This window comes from Phoxinus phoxinus, assembly GCF_949152265.1.
Source record: "Phoxinus phoxinus genome assembly, chromosome: 21".
Lineage (NCBI taxonomy): Eukaryota > Metazoa > Chordata > Actinopteri > Cypriniformes > Leuciscidae > Phoxinus > Phoxinus phoxinus.
The window spans coordinates 25,453,600-25,475,885 of record NC_136896.1 but is presented as its reverse complement, the minus strand read 5'-3'; the positions used below and the strand labels follow the sequence as shown (position 1 = coordinate 25,475,885).

At 36.3% G+C, this 22,286-nt stretch overlaps 1 protein-coding gene across 4 annotated transcripts in view; it reads right to left on the bottom strand.

Annotated features, from left to right (window-relative positions):
• The window catches only part of ank3b (ankyrin 3b), a 171,185-nt gene extending 151,090 nt beyond the window's left edge, over positions 1-20,095 (bottom strand). For 3 of the 4 annotated variants that reach the window (XM_079596461.1, XM_079596466.1, XM_079596469.1), the window contains exon 1: positions 19,980-20,094. In XM_079596461.1, coding sequence (XP_079452587.1) covers positions 19,980-20,018 — 39 coding nt within the window. In that variant the 5' untranslated portion in view covers positions 20,019-20,094. Of the gene's footprint in view, positions 1-19,979 lie in introns of all 4 variants that reach the window. The other variant, XM_079596437.1, reaches the window with a different exon arrangement.
• Positions 20,096-22,286: the final 2,191 nt, after the last annotated feature.

The following is a 22,286-nucleotide window of genomic DNA, read 5'->3' as shown; positions in this document are numbered from 1 at the left end:
TTTTATTTTTTTTGCCATTGTTGACATTAAATAATAAATATAGTCACCATAAAGTGGAAGTTGTTATAGTATTTTCTTCCGTATTGTGACATATCAGAGTGAAAAGGCTTCTCAGACAAGGAAAAATGTAAGGCGGGACTTGATTTAGTCAATATAGAATTGGTTGGATGGTTGTGGTTTGCTATTGGTCGATATCATGTAAGCGACAGATTGTCCCGCCCTCACACCAGCACACGTCATCAGAGAACTGAAGAGATGTCTCTGCAAGAGGGATGGGAAGTTGTTTTGGTTAAAGATTACTAGAACGCATGGATTTAAAATAAATACTGCAATATTCCATTTAAAAAAAAATAAGAAGAATTGGCCATTTTGATTTCATGGTGACTATAATTTTGCTAGTTCTGGTTTTCCAAGCATGTTATTTTCATTTTGTTGTTGATTTTGCTGTCAGTCACAGTAGATACATTTCTGTGTGTGTGTGTGTGTGTGTGTGTGTGTGTGTGTGTGTGTGTGTGTGTGTGTGTGTGTGTGTGTGTGTGTGTGTGTGTGTGTGTGTGTGTGTGTGTGTGTGTGTGTGTGTGTGTGTGTGTGTGTGTGTGTGTGTGTGTGTGTAGAAATGTCAGATGAATATCTTGCATTGCATTGATTCTTGCTGTTGTGTATTAAAGAAAGTGAGGATTGAGTTCTCATGCTTGTGTTGTTCAGACAAAGTCCCTTTTCAAGTCATGCAAGCACAGCTGCAAACAACTTAAAATGGGGGAAGATTGAAAACAGTTTGTCAGTGATATGTTTTACATTCAATCCATTTCAAATCAGGAATAAAATCACACAAAAACAGTATTGTAAATTGTGCTAGTCACGCTAACAAACTGTATTTTTCAGACAGGTCCAACTAATGTGAGTTAGCATTCAAGAGCAAACAAACAGGTCATGCTTATTTAACTGTAAAGATGGACTTCCAATCATCTGCAAAAAGAAGAAGAAGTAAACGGACAGTAAACAACAGCCATCATATGATTTTCTTTAATTTTATTAAATGAGCTGTCTCCTATCTTTTGTCCCTTAAAGTGTTCTGGGTAATACAGTAACATTATTCCATAATCTCTCTAAGATTTACTCAAATAGTCTGTGTGCTATATATATATATATATATATATATATATATATATATATATATATATATTGGAATCATACATTTTTTTCCCCACAAAAATAGTAAGCAGCAAAAACATTTGTTGTTTCTTGAGCAGCAAATCATCATATTAGAATGATTTCTGAAGGATCATGTGACTCTGAAGACTGGAGTAATGATGCTGAAAATTCAGCTTTGTCATCATCACAGGAATACATTTCATTTTAAAATATAATAAAATAGAAAAGTTATTTTAAACTGTAATAATATTTCACAATAAAAACGTTTTTACGGTATCTTTAAACAAGTTAATACAGCATCGGAGAGCTTTTGACCGGTAGTGTAAATAATTGTGGAAATAAATAATGGCTTTATTGTCGACCAGCACTCTTTCACTGTACAATAGACTATTCTGAAAGAAGAAGAAATGTGACACCATGTTTGAGTTTCAACAATGATGTTGTGATACTGAGGTCCTCGGTTCAGGCATTACTTAACACGTGACCTCATGATGTACAGTAACCTTTGACATCAGCGGTGACAGCAAGTAATTGAGCATTTATAATGTTGTTGATGATGTCACTGTGGTGAGTAGTGATGTCATATGCACACTGCCTATGATGGGGGGGGGGGGACACATCTGTTATCCATAAAAGTGTGCTTAGAAAAACACACACGTTGGGTTTTTATGTTTTATGGTGAGTTTCCATATAGATATAATCATTTTTATACTGTAAAAACTATATTTTATATTCCCTAACCATAAGCCTACCCCCAAACATATCCATCACAGAAAACATCACTTAGTATGATTTATAAGCCGTTTACCTCACGGGGAACAAACAAAATGTCCCCACAAGGACAAGGATTAAATAACGTAGAGTTTAATAGAACCACACACACACACACACACACACACACACACACACACACACACACATGCACACACACACATACACACACACACACACACACACACACACAGTAATCCTGTCTGAGATATGGTAAGGCCACACATACTCCACAGGGCTTTTTTAATTTGGAGAAGGATCAAACAGATTATTAAAAGCAAAGCAAACAATCTCCTGACCTCACTGGAGGCGTGTCTGGTTAGTGATGTGCCTTCGAGCCATGAACTCATATGACTGTACATGTAGGCTCAACTCCAGGACGCACCTCTGTCCTCTGAGGTCACGTCAACCACAGACGCTTCATGCCTTTGGCTTTCACTATCAACAATCTAATCTGCTTATTATGGCCACACCTCTGAGGCCTGGCCGGCTCACACTGAAGCATGAAGATTTATGGGAAAGCAGATTAGACACGACAATTGGAAAGTTATATTGCACACACTTTTCAACACTTCAAAGAGTCTGGACATTTTTGGCACGTTTCTTTCTAGGCTAACCTTGTGACTGTCACACATAACTGTCTACCGGAAACAAAGCATTATTTTTTCCCATCATTAGGCGACTTAAAAGGGATAGTTTACCCAAACATTTAAATAAATAGGCCTATAATTTATTACTCACCCTCATGTCGTTCCAAACCAGTAAGACTTTTGTTCAGAAAGCTCTCAGATTTCCTCCAAAAAATCTTCATTTGTGTTCCAAAGATGAGCGAAACTCTTACATGTTTGGAACGACATGAGGGCGCGTAAATGATGACAGAATTTTTTTTTGGGGGGGGAACTATCCCTTTAATGAAGACATAAATTAAGAACATAATAGTTGATGCTGAAGTATTACTGATAACACAAAAACACTTCACTATGGAAGGTGGTTTCCGCCACACAATAAAAAATAGAATCATTTTTATTAAATTTTTTACTTTAATGTAAAAAATGTGTGACGTTAGACGTTTCTTGATTGCATGAACATACCAACATGCTAATAATCAAACAAGTAAAAAGGCATCAACACACTGGTTTTATTTGTACTTGATCTATTTGTTGTGAATTCCAGTGACAGCAGGAATGTGGTATGAGGACGGCAGGACGCTGCTGTGTCATTAACACACATCTGCCAGTAAAACTCCTCCTCATTCTGCCTGCATGAACCTGCCTTTCCCAGCATTCCCAGTGATCAAAGTCAACACTATTGATTCAGACTTTCTGGAAAAAATATTACATACAGATCCAAAACCACCGCACAATAGAAGCATAATTTGTAGACTTATAAAAACAAACGGTACTCAACTGAATGAAAGTGTTTTTGATCTGTTTATCTGAGGGGTTGTGTAAGTGCTTGTGTTGCTGATGTATTTATATAACACACTTATCAAAGCTGACATTTGGCTTATTAGTACTGGCTAACTGCACTGCACAGTGCACGACTTACGTGGGAAATTCAATTACAAAACGATGTCAGCAGCTCTCCATTGCCATGAATATGTCAATCAACAGAATAACCTCTCTATGTTCTTGGCAGATACACAGGGCCTTCTAAAGAGAACAAACCTTGTGAGGCAAATTTGATAGCAGCAACACAATAGCGGTATTTCAGCACAAAACAATGAAATGAAAATTCTTGCCAAAACAAAAAATTAAATGTTTGGAATAACTATCAAATCAGGTCATGTTTTAATATATTTAGGTGACAAACCTAAATAGTTTATAATAATATAACAATACCTGTTAAAATACTGTTTCAATAAATTGATAGCAAAATAGAAAACAATATATCTGGGGTCTCATTTATAAAACTGTGCGTAGGATCCTTACTAAAAGTGTACGTGCGCCCGAAAGCCCAAAATGGCGTACGCAAAAAAATATTCAGACTTATAAAACCGTGCGTATGCCAAAAACTGCGCAGGATTCACTTTATAAATCCCAGTCAGCGGAAGATTGTGCGCACATGCGCCTCCTCCCCGAAATAACCATATATGGAGCTTACAACGCCTAGTTTTACTATGCATATCCTCATCTGCATATCATTTGCATATGATTATTCATCCACGTGATAACATGTTTAACGGTACAAGACATTAGGAAAATATGAAATACGGATGTGCCGTCACATTACATTAATACAAATCATTTAGTAGCCTATCCTTGCCTTGTTTTTGAATAAATAAATCAAATAGTGTAAAATACATTTCAGAGAAAGTTTTTCTCAATCTTTTCCACTGAACAAATAGTATTTTTAATTGATTTGTATTTTTAATGGAAAAATATCGACCTTGTTGTGCATTATATTTGCACAATCTGCTATTATCATGATAAGCAATTATCTCTGTAGCTAAAACATTAAAACACAGCATGCCAAAGGAAAAGTGTTCAAAAGCATAGCATCCACAACAAATATTTATAAATTTCATGTAGCTAGTGTAAGTGTTTAACTCCATTAATGAGAATGTCATATTTAATCTGAATGTTTATATCAGAAGTAAAACAGTTTAAATCAATATTTTATTTAAACTGTTATTGTGAACACGCACTGTAGCCTATTTATGATTAGGAATCATAATGAAGATTTACAGTTTTACTTCATCTGCCGTTAGATATGCGTCAGTTTCACTAAACGGCCCAACGCGCTCGCTGGCGCGGACATTTAAGGTGTGGATATTTGCTTCAAGTGATAGTCTTGGTGAGTGAAATTATATTTCTGTATATGTATAATTAATTCGAATAATCGAATAATTTAGATTTTCTGTCTAAAAGTGACCAAAAAGACATTTAACTCCAGCTCACCATCTGTGTCGCCAATTCCCTTTGTCTCCAGAATGTGCGTACGCACGGCTCAAAGTTTGCTTAAAGGTGCGCACATTCTCCCGTCAAGTTTGTTTTTTATAGATCACAACCTTTGCGTAACTGGCGTACGTACGTTTCCAGCCCCGTTTTGTGCGTACGCACGCTTTATAAATGAGACCCCTGGTCTTAAAGGGTTAGTTCACCCAAAAATGAAAATAATGTCATTAATGACTCACCCTCATGTCGTTCTAAGCCCGTAAGACCTCCGTCCATCTTCGGAACACAGTTTAAGATATTTTAGATTTAGTCCGAGAGATTTCTGTCCCTCCATTGAAGCTGTATATACAGTATACTGTCCATGTCCATAAAGCTAATAAAAACATCATCAAAGTAGTCCATGTGACATCAGTGGGTTAGTTAGAAGTTTTTGAAGCATCGAAAATACTTTTTGGTCCAAAAATAACACAAAATAAGACTTTATTCAGCATTGTATTCTCTCCCGGGTCTGTTGTCAATCCTTCACAGTTACGCTGATGGCGTAAGACGCTGTGACGTGTTTTCTGGTGCGCCCGAGCTTCATTTATAGACTGAGGGAAACGCACGCTGTAAAAGTGTCTCATCCGCGACATGCACATTTACGCACCATTAAAAAAATGATATCCACGCAAACAATGTAGAATAGCTTGAATATAGCGTGCGTCTCCCTCAGACTGTAAATGAAGCTCGGGCGCACCAGATAACACGTCATCAGCGTCTTACGTCAGCAGCGTCACTGCGGAGTCCTGAACGCAGATTGACAACAGACCCGGGAGAGAATACAATGCTGAATAAAGTCTTATTTTGTGTTATTTTTGGACCAAAAAGTATTTTCGATGCTTCAAAAACTTCTAACTAACCCACTGATGTCACATGGACTACTTTGATGATGTTTTTATTAGCTTTATGGACATGGACAGTATACTGTATACAGCTTCAATGGAGGGACAGAAATCTCTCGGACTAAATCTAAAATATCTTAAACTGTGTTCCGAAGATGAACGGAGGTCTTACGGGCTTAGAACGACATGAGGGTGAGTCATTAATGACATTATTTTCAATTTTGTGTGAACTAACCCTTTAAAGGTGCAGTAAGCGATTTCTGAGAAACGCTGTTGATATTTGAAAACGTCACCCAAACAAACACACCTCTTGCTAGGGCTGCACGATTATGACAAAAACGATTATTCCCTTGAAATTGTAATTGCGATTATTAATTACGATTATCACAATTTACATTTAATATATATAACATATATGACAGTTACCATGGTGAATACACAATACTAACAAGAACTGTTAATGAAACATGGAAACTGCATGCATACCTGCATGCAAATCCTTCTCAGCTAACACACAATGTACCAGTAATGTGATTTATTGGTATTTTACTTTTATTTCATTTACTAATTTACAACGTAACGATGTTGCATGCTCGTAAGTTTCTTTTGCACTTTATATACAGTGAAGCGATACAAAGCGTGCGCTGCCGCATATGCGGGTGCAATTGAAGAGTGTGCGCTACGAGCACAGTATAACGGCTGACAGGACAGGAAAGTCTGTTTTTCTGAGGTGAAATACTTTTTATTTCAGCGTACACTTACGTCACTGCCTGGTAGTTCCTATTGTGCTGGGTTTTCTGAAGTGGTCGTGATTCGCCTCTCATAACATAACATGCTCTAAACACACGCACGCACGCAGTGGATTTTCATTTGTAATAGCGGCTTTGAACGATTGCGGAATCGTGGCAATTGTAATCGCGATTAGAAATTCTATTAATTATGCAATTAATTGTTAATCGATTAATTGTGAAATTCGATTAATTGTGAAATTCGATTTAACCCGATTAATTGTCCGATTAATTAATCCCTACCTCTTGCTTCACTGCTCCAGACCCAAAATAACATGCTATGCAACACATGCAACGACTGGCGCATCAGACAACAATAACAACAACAGCATATATTGGTTATGCGAAACAGCAAAAAAAAAACATGTTCCTCATGTATCAGCAGAAACAAAGCAACCTCGGTTTTCAGCAGGTGTCCTGTTCTAGGGCTGGGGTAAACGATTATTAAAATAAAACGATTAGTTGGGCGATTATTTTATCGATTAGTCGACTAATCTAACGACTAATTGGACGCTTAATATAACAATTATTTTTATGTTGCTCGATTAATAAAAACCCTGACCTGGACATTGCTTGGCGAACTAGCGTACTGAATCATGATACTATAAGCTGGCTAACGTTAGTCTAACGTTATGTATTTGACTCGTAAACGACCACAGCATGAGTTAGCTAACGTTAGACAGATACAGATACAATTACTTTATTATTTATGACAGTAATCATAAGTAAATAATACATTGAAGGCTACATGCAGTAAAACGCAAATATTGAGAAATATTGCTTAAAAATAAGCAACCTTCTATGCACACATTATTATTATTACTAGTAGTAGTAGTAGTATTTTTAATACATGGAGATGTAGCTAAATCTATTGTACAGTAGACTAATATCATTATTTCTGTCAAGTTAAACCGAACTTTTATTTTGACGGGTTGCCGTGAAGACCTTTGAGTTTCTGTGTGTGTATGATACGACGATAGTTTTTCTCAAAACGGTAAAATGCTCATGAAGTGACTCTCAGAGTGGCTCTGGAGATGAATTTCATCATGTCATCATCATCATATTGTGAGGCAGCCGAGACTGAAAACAGCGCGAGTGTCACTCGTTCTTCAGTGTGTGTGTGTGTGTGTGTGTGTGTGCGGTAAATGAAACCGCACGTCTGCGCCATCCATTCACACAGAGACAAGCAGAACATGCAGGGTCAATATTTAAATAGTATTTTTGCAGTTTAATACACACAGACACTATATCGTGGTATAGGCTAGTGCTCATAGTAAAAAAGTTACTCTGGAGCCCCGCGCTTAGATAAACACGGAAGCGACAGAAAGCAGTGCCTATTAGTGGGTACCGAATATACCCGGTAACGTTACTACAGAAATGCTGGTACCGTCACATTTTCAATACCGACCGGTACTTTGACAACACTATTGGGAATTCTGTGAAGAGGTTGCTGTTTCGGTCTCCCACGTGTGTGTGTCGAGCTGTGCCTCCGGGAACGGTGCAAAAAATAAATAAAGAAGTGTCGATGAAAAAATATGACGTCAACGTAATTTTCTCGACGCGCCGCTACAGCACTACCTGTGTTCTTATATTCCTCTGATATGTCCTATTCTCTATTAGACTTTCTTCAAATGTCCTGCTTGTTTACTCTCTCTTCTCCCCCATTATAGCGGATATGCTGATTGGCTACAAGAGTGTTGTGGTGCTTGGTGGATCGATCCAATCCACTTTGTTTTTCTCCTATTTACAAAGTCAGGACTATGTACAAACAAACAATCTTTTTTTTCAGCACACACACACAGAACAGACATCTAGAAAATATCCACACATTTTTTTGTTTTAGGTGTTGATTTAAATTTTCAACAGCAATTCTCAGAAATCGCTTACTGTAACTTTAATGTTTCAATAACATAACATTGACTTTAAACAAAATGTATTCTTGCTATTTTAAACAGTTATTATTAGTAGTAGAAGTAGTACATTTTATAATACTGATGATACTACTACTGCTCTGTGTTGCTTTCATCCTATGAATTACATAAGTCACCAAAATCAGAATGTGAAAACATGGTAATGCTTCACCGATGATCTAAGCGGACGTGCCAAACTGCCTTCCACTCCACAAGCACGAGCCCTGATCCTGTTCTTTATGAGACTCCAGGCACAACTGAACCCATCATGTCACAGACACACTGGCTGTCAGATCTGCTCTCATCCCAGACCTCCTGGCCCAGCCGGATTGTTCCTAAGACAGGAACGCTGATTGGCGTAAATAAGTGCTAAAGACTCTGAGCTGTGTGACGGGACTCTCTTCAGCTCAAAGAAGATTAGATCACAGCCTTGGATACCTGATCTTATTGCCCTGCATGTCTTGGGAGCAGAGAAGCGTTTAACAGTGTGTGTGATTGTGAGCGTGTTAAAGACTTACACAGTTGAGTGATACTTCCAGGTCAAGTCCCTCCTTTTATATATTTATATATATATATATATATATATATATATATATATATATATATATATATATATATATATATATATATATATATATATAAAAGACCAAACATAAGGGAGAGATAAGAGAGTTTGCTTTCTGGACAAACAGGATTCCAGCACACAAACCTGTTCACAACAGTAATGGGAAGCAGGCACCTGAAAAGCTGTTGATCCTGGACACAATAAGGCCACATACACACATCAGCTTTAATACTGTATGAGTTCTAGAGTTACTGTAGCAGCACTACACCTCAGTACTCAATGAGGCAACAGAGTTACCTGCAAACATCTGTGAAATTAAACTGGATAAATTTAGCTAGCTATAAACACGTTAAAAGATTGAACATGTCAAAACTTTAATTAACATGCTCAGCAAGATTCAAGTTTGATCCAGGCTGATACAATGTGTGCTGCGGAGGAAATATAGGATTTGCCGTTTTTCAGTATTGTGTAATCTCTTTATTCAATGTTTTTAAAAAATAAAAAAATGAAAATAAGATATCAGAATATTTCCCCATTTAATTTTACAGAATTTTGAAATCTTGGCCTTATGAGTGCTCATGCACTGTCCGATGCCATAAGAACGTGCAGAGTCCCAAATTTTCCACTGTCCTTATCTGTGACATTAAAGAGGACCTATTATGGTATTTATTTTTTTACATTTTCAACTTTCTTTAGTGTGTAATGTTGCTGTTTGAGCATGGAAAATGTCTGCAAAGTTTAAGATATCCAAAGTTTAAGACTACAAAGCAAAAGATATCCACTCCAAAGGGAGTTATTCTCTATATCAGTGCGCACTGTTTCTGAACTCCCTGAAACGTCTCGTTTGTAGTCTTGAGTTTCATTCCGAGAATGAACATGTCACAATATTCCTCATTTAAATAATTCCCATCCAAGGCATATGCAAAAAAAAAAAAAAAAGGGGGTGATGCCTGGTTATATGCTGCTATACTGAAGAGGGGGAGAAAAAAAAATCGCTATGAATCAATTTGACCGATTCATATTGTGTTTTTTGGGAGGAGAGGCTTCATAGAGACAGAAACCAAACAGAGCGTTACAGACAGACTGGGGAGAGAGGTACTGCAACCATTTATATGATTTTTTTTTTTTTTTTTTTTTTACAAAATCAAGACTTTGTATTATTTGGCTGATCTTTAAAGTGGCATATTATGCCCTGTTACAAAGACACTAAATAATACAAAAAGAGTAAATAATAATAATATAATAAATAACATTCAATAATTATTCATAATAATAGTAATCATTTACTATTTAGAAAATATTTACTGAAAAAAATATATATTTAAAATAAACAGATACTTGTGAATGGCTGTCAATGGAGATTTTCATCAGATGTAGTTACAGCATCTATCAGCAGTGGCTAACAGGGCCATGATAACCAGACCGTGACCCCTTAACATACACATTGCACAGAGTATGTTTCGGGTCTAAACGTAGGTGTATTATCTCACTGTATATCTTGTGAATATTGAATACAAATATTATCTAAAGCTACCTATTATACTTTGCTCTTCTTAGTTTCTCATCTAAAACAAGTGTGAGAAACTCACAGGAGACATCAACAGCATTTTGAGTGTTGTCCCAATCTGTGGCTGCCTTGAGCAATGATGCAACCATTATTATTATAATTCCCTAGAGCGAGTTATGACAGAAACACATTCCATAAGAGGTGTTTTTACTTATGTTGGTTACATAGAAAATGTAAATGAGAATAACCCCAAAGAAACTGTTTGATATGTGGCAATCAGTTGGTAATTAGCCAAAGGTTTAAGCCATCCTAAAGTGAGATTATATCAGGTATCAGATGTCAGATGTCAGGCAAACACTTTCTTTATGGATGTTGAAAGACAGATTAGAAACGGTTACACATTCACAAGGGAATGCCAAGAATTCTTTTAATTTCCCTAAGGAAATTTGTTCGAAAAAACTTTTTTAAATAACCTTGTCAGACATTTGTTACAGCATCAGCTTACTGCATATCTAATGATAGCATTTTCATTATGGGACAACAGATTTGTGTAACAAAAATGCGAATGGTAAATTAAGAATATATAATTTGCATAAATTATTTATTTTATATTTTATTCATAATAAAAGCTCTCTATTGAATTACACACACACACACACATTGAGTTCCCCCCTAACCCTAAACACAACCCTCACAGAAAACTTTCTGCATTTTTACATTTTCATAAACATGGTATAGTATGATTTACAAGCTGTTTTCCCACAAGGACAAATATTTCGGATATTGCCGTCTTTGTGGGATAAATTATAAATATAATATAATATATATTGTACAATAATAAATATACAAAATGTATAAATATCTATAAATAAATAAAAAGTGGGCATTATATGACAGAATAGAGCCAGGTGGTTAAAGGGAAGTGGTTGAGGTTAGGATCCTCTGGCCTAGAAAATAACATCAGCAAAAAATTCAATTAAATTCAAAATTCAATTGTTCCTACAGTATAGCCACCGTGTGCATTACACCTGACGTGACATGACTATGATCAATGATCTGCCTGACAACAACCTTCATCTATACTCTACTTACTCTATACTATATTTAGCATAACCTTGAGTGTATTATTGGTTAATTAAACTAAACAGCTGTCCTAAAGAATATGGTGTTACTTTACACATTTAGTCACTATGAGTGTAAAAAAACAAATTGCACAATAAATGGCATGTATAATCAGTAAAGTCTATCTGTTATGTTTGCAGATGCTATGAGCTCAAATATCAGTATGCCTTCACAACATTTAAATGCTCTTGCTTGAATGCCTAGGCCACACTATGGAAAACAGTCCCCAGGGTAACCAACACAACAGCCTGATTTCTCCATGGCAACCAAAGCACCATAGGGATAAAAAAAAAAAAAAATGTGAGCAGAAAACACAAAACTAAAGAACAAAGACTATTTGTGTGAGAGACTTCCATACAGGGCCTAAAATTTACACTCGCCAGGCGCAAGTAAAAATCAGCTTTGGCGAGTTTATGAAACTGAGTCAATCAACAGTTGGATGGTAACATTTTTATGAATTCTAATAATGCAATGTTGAGAGAACATTAATGTAAACAAACGTGAACGGCGCTCGGGACGTCATTGACAGGGCAATGCTGCATTGTCACGAAAGTTTAAGACTTGACAATTTAAATATTCACTTGGGACTGGGAAAGGGAACTGTGTGGGAACTCCGAAGCGCGCGGCCAGAAAGCCAGGTCTCACACTGCATGCACACTGAAATGAGCTCTGTTTCACGTCTTCTTGACCTAACAGACATATTCACATAATATTAAAAATAAAAATAAATAATTATGGCTGGTAAATTTCCATAAGTCACTTCAAGCTCACTGAACTTTTCACAAGTTTAATCAATGTTTGCGACGCATATCTTAAAGATGAAGTGTGTCGTTTCTGTGGCGTCAAACGGAATTGAAATTTGAGTGGCCCGACTGGACTGGGAACAAAGACACTAGGACTCCACAGTATGTGAAGACTATTTTCCAAATGATTGATATACCTTTTCAATCTTCATGCATTTCTTGAGTATTTCCACAAAATACACTATCACAGCTGTTTGTTTCACACTGGCTAACTAACTGTTACCCTGTGCACCACAGTCAGGGCCACTTACCGTGAGAGCAGGAAGAAAAAAAACAAAGACAACTAAACAGGAAACAGTATAAGAGACATACAGCTTAACTCACATAAATAACAACCACAACTCAGAAAGAAACCGAATGTGGCACATCAGCGCCTAAAGAAGTGCAGATCTAAACATCATTCAGAATGGCTGCTCTTTCTCTTCTAGAATTTATAGCCTCTGCTCTTGGTCCATTTCCTCATTGATGGCACAAAAGACATTTTTTAGCCCCTCAAATGGTTGCATAGCAAAAGTCTAAAAGTGTCATGGCACTGTGGTCCTCCAGACATAGTTTACCACCTTATATCATACTTCCCCCCGAGGGACGTTTCTTAGTTGTTAGGTCATTTGTTTGTAACATACTAAATGGTGCTCAGCACCTGGACCAACTGCAGGACACACTGACTGAGAAAATACAGCAACGAGACTTTGGAATCCACATAATCCTTTCATTAAACTGTTATTTTTCCTGAATATTCAAATTAGGATGAGTCGCAGCTTGTGTGGCTTATTGTTACTGCACTGCCACATCATCGGGACAACATTCCATGTACACCGCATAATGCTTCTTATAAACAAACACAAAAATACTTCTAATTGCTGAAAGCAATTACTGAGTGATTACTGTACTTCTCTTGCTGAAAATACCACATGAAGATCTCCCTGTGACCAGTGCGGTGATCTGTACAGCTTCAACAAGATTACAGTTGCTTTGAAAAACTTTGATATGACATTTAAAAAAAAATGTTTTTAACATTTTCAACTTTATGACTCATGTGGTGTAACCATTAAGTAAAAAGTAATAATCTGTACACCTTGAATATGTTGAGTGTACACATCTTAATCATTATCTTAAAGCTACACTGTGTAATTTTTAAGTTGATTCTTAGCAAAAACCACTTTGTTCTTTCAAAATTAGATGTGCTCATCATTAATGTATAATTACTTCTACCAACTAATCAAGTATCCTCGTAAGCGTAGAATCTGCCATTTATAAGACATACGGGTGAGCTGCTCGAATGGCGGAAGCCATGTTGCGCCTCCATCTTGAAAATACATTAGCCAAAGAGGGACATACCTGGAAATGTAAGCTTCGCCTTTCGCGTTTTTACACTCAGAGGTACCGTGACGAATGCGAGGGGGAGATTACTCTCGGCAGATTTGAAATAATACGGCCACCGTAGGAGTTAAAACGCCCTCGGAATGGGAGAGGCTAGAAAGTAATATTCAGTTGGTAGTCACATACAATTTCACCGCTAGATGGGAGTAATTCTTACACAATGTAGCTTTTAGGACCTATTAGGCTTTTTTTACATTTTCAACTGTCTTTAGTGTGTAATGTTGCTGTTTGAGCATCTTTTTGTGCCTCGTGTTTAAACGATAAAATATATACAAAATGATCTCAAAATGTCCGTCTGGCAGACTATTCAGGTAAATATAGTCAGTTTTGGAACGTAAATAGTTGAGAGAAAACGCATGTGGTGTAACAATATATTGGATCCGTGCATATGCTTTTAACTCTTTCCCCGCCATTGATGAGTTATCTCGTTGTTTGTGAGAAAAAAACGACGATTGATGAGTTTTTTTTCGACTTTTCGTGTTTTCACTGTTATATGATAGGGGGCGTTATGACACATCTTCTGAAAGAGTACAGTATCTCCCGATTAATGTATTCTTGAATAAATTAATGAATGGGTTTTATTACATTAAACGTATGAAATACGTGTTATATTAAAAGTTGGCTTAGCCTTAAAGGTAGGGTAGGTCAGAATTGTCTAAAAAGACTTTTATTCAAATTTGTTTAAACTGTCTTTATATACCAATACATAATTAAAATGCAAGTACTCTTAAATAGAGAGTATAAAAAATTGGCAGAGCCAATAATAGCGGCGGAAGTCATGGCGACGGAGAGTGACAGTCGCGCAAGCCAATCACTTGTTTCGTCCCGAATGGAATTAATGAGCAGTGTTTTTTGAAGATTAAATACACTATAGTCACTCAATTTTTATACTCTCTTTTTCAAAGTACTTACATTTTAATTATGTATTGGTATATAAAGACAGTTTAAGCCATTTTGAAAAAAAGTTCTTTAGACAATTCTTACCTACACAACCTTTAATGCCGTGAATTTATATGAAAAACACTCAGGAGACAATTAATGAAGAATGAGTTCTGCCACATTCTCCACAAAAACTAAACAAATCAGGAAACGGAGCAAAGACATCCTGTGCTGACAATAATTTGCATAGTGCAACTGTATTGCAACACTCTTCTCCATTTTATCATCGTTTGATGAATTACTGCTCCCATTATCAATAGAAAATGTACAAAAACATCTCTTTAATAAAGTTCTGTTCATCACCTGCTTTCCACCGATAATAGCGTGACGGTAATTACAGCAGGAAAATATTGCTGACTTTTTTTCTAAGTCACAATCTATTATGAGCGTAATTTACATAAAAATAATGTGAGTTTGAAACCATGGTGCAAAAATGTCTTTCAGTCCATGTCGGTTTCAGTATATTCCACTAAAGTTCTTTCTGACTGCATTAAAAAGCCCCTTAACTCGGCACCATAAACTTTTATGGATACTATAACAGTGACCAAGATGTTAGCAGACACAATAAATTACTAGGGTCCAAAGGTAAACCTCTGCTGTGAAACAATGCTCAGGAAGAATTCTCTGAGCATTCTGGACTTTTCTAATTCGGGAGGACGTTTAGACTTGTGGACATACGCACATTTAGTTTCAGCCTGAGGCTGCTCACATGCCACAGACAGAAAGTTCACTTTCCAATGCTATGAATTGAAAAGCATCTATTCTGTCTCCATTTACAACATGCAAACAGTCATTTTTATCAAACAAATGGCTTTCAAAACATTGCAACGTTTTGTGATTTAATATACCATCTCAAATGCATTCTCAGTATCTTGTGCCAAGAGGCTGTTTGTTTGATACTCTTGGCAGACTAATATTGCAACAAAGAAAAAAACTATATAGGCTTCTAGCACACTGCATGTATAATAAGACCTGGTTTTAAAAACAGATCAGGCCTTAGTTCAAATAGGTTATTTAAGTAGCTTTTATAAGTGTGCCTTAGTCAGTACAAGTTGCATTTTAGTCTGGGACAAGGGTTAAGTCGTGTCTGTGAAAGCAGGGGAAAGGGTGTGTTCACACTTGTGCGATCTGGTGTGAATGCTCTGTTAGTGCAGCTCATTTGAATAAGTGTGAACGCTGCCATCTGAACCCTGGTGCGCAACAATCAACTTTCAAACAAACTGTGGTGCAGTTCGACTGAAATATGAATGTAACAAACTAAAAACAAAACGTGATGTCACAAGATGCGACCCTAAAAAGGACAAAATGCTCAAGCATAGGCCTACCTGTTTTTTTTTTCTTCATAGTGGCGATGTTGCCCATCACAGTATGGTACAGACATCAGAAACCCGGTCTCCTTGCAGCAGATCTTCAATTGTGTGCAAGAGGGATTCCTGTCGCTGTTTTGACTCCTTTGCACATTTTATAAGCTCTTCACAAGTTCTCAGCTGGTAAAAACACCATCATATGCAAGCACAACAAGCACATTTAGCCAGACACACCGCATTGTTTTGAATGTTCATAATCTCAGTCACAAAAGTATGTCGTATTTTCATCTTTAGCTTTTTGGTCTTAAAAATCAACAGAGTGAATTCTAAGTGAACCAAATTCTAATGTATCTGTTACAAGGTGGTTTCAGCAGAGATGATGAAACATTATCTAAGTGCAACAGCTTTATTCAAAAACAAACTCATAACAGAATCTCAGGAACATGACCAGAACAACCAACTAAATACAACATGATAGAACTAACCAAGAACTGAAGGGAACACAAGGCTTAGGCCCCGTTTACACGATGGGAAAACGCAGATATTTCTCTGCGTTTTGGCCTGTCATTTACACGAAAACGCCGTTTTTATCCCAGAAAACGATTATTTCTAAAAACTCCGGCCAAAGTGGAGATTTCTGAAATCGCCGGTTATATGTTGTCGTGTCAACTGGGAGAAACGGGGTTTTAGGTTCTCTCTTAATAGCATCGTGCACACAACCCGCATAAATACGCCGTCGAGCACCATCATAAGTAACTATGCCAAACCTATGGGCGGCAGTGTAGGGAGAAGAATAAAGCCATGCAAGCCAAGAGTGTTAGCAGATTAACGTCGGTGGATTTGAACTTGAAAAACGGTGTGTATTGACGACGTCTTTCCACGGTTGAAACAACATTTCTTCTGATGTTTATTCATGTTTATTTCGATGCAATAAATTAACTAGAAGGAAGAGATGATCGGTTCACGAGCACACATAACATAAAAGAACCACAAAACGGTATTTAGCTATTGTTTACATTTCTTTAAAAAAAAAAAAAGACCAAAATCGAAAGTTGAGACTTTCATATCAAAAGTAACCTGGTCTGTCCTGTCTGTCAGCATGTTGTCAGTGTCCTCTTTGCTCCGCATGGCTTGTCGGACAGAGCAACAGTAACAAAATGGGCCTGGTCTTTGCGAACGGTCAATTCATCTCATGACTTCTGCCCAGTCTTAAACAGAAAGAAATATAAATATTTTCAAATTTGGTGAATGAATGAATTTGTTTGTTTACTATATAAAATGCTCATGTTTAGAGCTCCAAAATATATTTAGTAGAATTTATTTTACAAACTTTTATAGACAGAAACCCTATTTTGTCTCTCACACGTCTTATACTGTAGGTTCACCGGCTCTAAACGAATTATGCCACTTTCGATTAATAAGGTTTATTATTGTCTTTATTATGGTCTATTATCAATTTATTTCCTGGTGCAATTATTGCTTTTAGTGGTGCAGAGATAACACGCTTCAACTTTGAATTAATTAACAAAAAACTCAATTGATTTGACTTGCAAGGAAAGATAACAATTATTTTGCCATATTTTCCATGTCTAATTGACCTAGATTCATAATTAATCTTTTATAGCACCACATTCAGAATGATAAAGCATAATTCATAGTAAAAACTGTAGTGTTTACACACGTTTACAGAACTTTTGGTTTAGAGGACCAGTTTGGACACAGACGTATTAACCAATCATCATAAGACGCATGATTTTACATTTTGTCTTGATTTTTGCAGTACTGCTGGAACGAGATCTCTTGACCAACTTCATGATGCAAAGGTCGGTCAGTTGGGCAGCTGAAGCCATCTGGACCTAAGACAGATCATGACATGTAGGGGTCAGGGGTGGCCTTTCCTTTCTTGCCCCATCGCTCGGGGTCGCCGCTAAAAGAGGGTTTCATTCACCATCTATCATTGCCAGCTGAGTCAGTCAAACAAACCAACAGCGCCAGTGAGTCACGGGCCAGCACTTGTAACGTTTGCATCATCAACGCATCACTGCCTCATTTGTTTGTCTCCAGAAAGAGCCTGGAGAATAGACAACTTGAATGTGCTGCATTCAGATAGCATACTAACTGTATCACTGTTGTTGTGCCGGCAACGAAAAGTGGACAGGTGCCAAATGCAAATGAACACAAATAAATCATATAAAGCCCAGAAGCCCCATAGAGGCCAGCAGGAATGACTCCTGACCGAGGAACAGACACACTCTGTCGTTTAAGTTTACACGGTGATGATCTCCATACATGGGATGGAAACAGTAAATGCATGTCGTTCAGCCTCTTTCTAGTTTCAGGGGCAGGATTTCTCTACCCAATCCGCTCCGGACATCTGAATAACCTGCATTTCCTTGTTCCACTTCATAGTTTAATAATAAACCATTAACTTTGTACTGCCGCTACAGAACATGTCTTTCCCACACATCAGACATGTTGTATGCACAAGCATCCACTTTAAACATCCACTTTAAACACTAGTATAAAGTCACGTGATCTAGCAAACAAACACAAATAAAAGCTTCAGTTATGTATTTCTTCACCACATCCCGACACTATTGATGAAAACTGTTTTTAAATAAATGAATGCTTCTATTCAACAAGGCAGCATCAAACTGATAGCGACATTAAACATTTATAATGTTACAAAAGATTTCTATTTCTAATTCCTTCATCAAAGAATCATGAAGAAAAGCAGCACAACTGTTTTCAACATTTATATAAAAATAAATGTTTCTTGAGCAGCAAATCAGCATATTTGAATGATTTCTGAGGGATCATGTGACTGAAGACTGGAATAATGATGCTGAAAATTCAGCTTCGCCATCACAGAAAAAAATTACATTTTAAAATGTATTCAAATAGAAAACATTTATTTCACATTGAAATAATATTTCAGAATATTTCTGTTTTTATTGTATTTTTTAATCAAATAAATTCAGCGTTGGTGAGCAAAACCTTTAATAACTGAATGGTAGTGTCCAGTGTTTTCACTTGATTACTTTTATTAATAACTTTCATTAATACAGTAGGCCTAATAATATTTAAGCATTACATAATTATATTCAAATGGAAATTTCATGCAACTCTTCATATTTGAATGTGCATAATTAGTTTGCTAATGACTTATTAATCAAAATGAATTTATGCATTAATGAAATTATTAATGAAAGTGAAAGTGTTGGCTCATTTATTAGTATTAGTTAACCTTATTGTTTAGTAATAACATTATAATTAATTATAAGAACATATTAGAGATTTGAGGGCTCTTTTGGCAAAAATGTAATATGTAGTAAAACACCTTAGCAACCAAGTAGCAACACAGATCCACTCTGAATACTTTAGCAACTGCCCAGTAACCCTCTACCAACCACTCAATACACCTTAGTAACTACTTAGAAAAAATACTGGAAACCAACTTCTAACCACCAATACTGGACTCGCTGTCAGTGAGTTTCGAATGGAGCATTCACTTCTACAGAAAATGTATATAAATATAAATAATGATTATTATATGATTATGAGCTCATGTTGGTCAATATGTCTTGATGTGGTAAAACATTCTTAACTGTCATATAAAGCAAACATGACAAAAACATCAATTCAGATCAAACGTGTTCAAAATCGAAACGGTCAAGAGAAGCTCTGCTCGTCAGAGAGTTCCCGCGCTCACCTTTTTAAAGATATACTTCACATTTATTCAGCACAGACAAAACTTCATGCTTAGAAATATATTTATAAAGACTTTAACCAAACAAAAATATCAAAAACGAACACTGTAGATAACACTCTAGAGCGCGACTTTCACAACTTGTCACGCAGTCTAAAGTAGCAGAAGTCCTCACGTCTTAAAATCTCTCTTTTAGTGACAGAAAGTGAGAGAGTGAAGAGAAGAGGTCAGAAGTGATGTCCTCTCACCTGTGCAGGATCGCTTTCACCTGTGCCGACGGTGGCCATGTTGAAGTAGATCCCTGACAAACTGTACACATTGAAATATCTGCCCCAAAGTGCAGCAACTTCCTGCTCTGTCCATTGGCTCTGTTCCTGAAAAATATGAATGCCAGCATGCAATAACTCTCAAAAAGTTTCCTGTTACATATAACGAATGCTTTCTAGAAACATTTATGGTAATATAATATACAATATAATTTATGACAGTGTGTTAAATTTGACTTTACTTTACTTTACTTTACTTTACAGTGCACCAAAGCTCTGAATTGATGGCTATGGTGGCTTTTGAAGAGCATATACTAAATAATGTAACTATAAGTGATACGAACACTTTAGGGAAAAATATAAAAACATTACAATTGAACACCAGCTTTGTATTGACAGCCATATCTCCAAATGTATCTTCCCTAATGTTTATGCTTTTGTGTTGTCGCATTGGGCAGGGCAATAATCCAATATAATCTAAAAAAGTTATCTGTAGAATTACTTTTTATTGCAAGGCAATAGTTAACTTGCAAAAGCTTTAACAAGCAAAAAAGCTTTTTTGATTGAAGTGATGGGATTTGAGTTGATGTTGCTTTTTAAAGAGCACTAGATGGCGCCATTGTTTTATATTTCTATAAGGGTTTGTCATTGCATTGACTATGCTGTATCATTTTTCGGTACAACGGGGCTTGTTGTCACAATGCATTTATGAGGTTTGGCTCGATTTATATATATAAAAAAAGAAAGAAATTATCTCTTTCTCTGTTGGAGTGGTTTTCTGTAAAATTCTGATTTTTACATTTTTAATATCTCTGTGGCAAGAACACAATGGGGCACTTATTTTATACTGGGGCAAGTTGTCACACGTTTTATATGTTGTTGAACAGATTAATAAAAAATGATTTAGGCTAAAATTATTTGGTTTTGCAGCTTTTTCATGATTCATTTTAACTTAGGCTACCCCATACAGTGACAACATGTCTGAATAAAGGGCCTTGTTGTCACTGGATGGGATAAGTTGAAATCTGAAAATATACAAAATGAGTTCAATAAACTTTTTTTTCTTCCTTTGACAATAATGGTATAAATGCTTAATTGCTATACAAAATGTAAATAAAATAAACAATAAAAAAACTCCCAACATGAAATAATCAGTGTAGTAAAAACTATGACAATTAGCCCGGCCTTACCTTCGGTTACATCCGTATTGTGAGTTTCTGTTTAAATAGGGAGTGTTGTAAGACAACTGTCAACATGGTAATATAACTTAAACTTTCAGTAAATAAAAGGAAAAAGGAAACATTGTTTGGTCAGTGCAGAGTACATACTGAGACCTCTGAGTCACTATCGGAATGATGTTTGTTCTTTAGGCGAATTGTCTTTAAAATACCAGGAACATGTTCCAGCAATACAAGACATTAATGGCAGCTCAGTCTTATAAGGTGTTGAATTACAGTGGAGCAGTCTTCATGTCTGCAGAGTAAACCAACCAATCACAGCAATAACAATCACCCTGACTCTCAAACCCCCTAATATAAAAATGTACAGTTTTAACAAAACTGTCACAACAAATTTTGAAAAATGTATTAATAGGCTATAAAATAAACATTAATATTACATTACTCTAATCATTTATCGAGACTAGTGTTTCCAAACCCAGGGGTCCCTAAGATTTACGAGGGGTCGCCTAACTCAGGGGTTTTCAAACTGGGGTCCGGGGACCCCCAGGGGGCCACAAGGGGGTGCTAGGGGGTCCGTGGAAAAGTCTAAAGAAAAAACTGTGTAAAAATGTACAAATAAAAAATAGACCTAAATAAATATAAAAATAAGATTAAACTTAATAAATAAAATTAATCAAATTAAACTGATTAAATTAAATAAATTGATTAAAATCGATTAAATAAATAAATAATAGCTACATCTACAGTAGGCTATGGCACAGTTAGGCTTTAGTGAATAAAATGTATATGCATATTTATATCTATTTTTAAAAAGTATCAATTTAGTTTTCATACACGAAAAAATATATAGGCTAGCTGAAACCAAGATGATCGAAGGTCCATCCATGGCACCTACAAGATTGAAAACACCTGGCCTAACTCACTCGTGGTGCGCTCAAGTCCTCCTGGGAAGTTCGTATTTACGAAGTGGGAAGTCGTGTTTAGGCTACTACGTCAGAACTTGTCATTTTCGTCGGAGTAATGGCAGTGTATCTTCTCTCAATTAACTACACAAAAATACAGCAAGGTTTTTTAACTCTATGCTTCTAGAAAATGAAGAACAAAGATC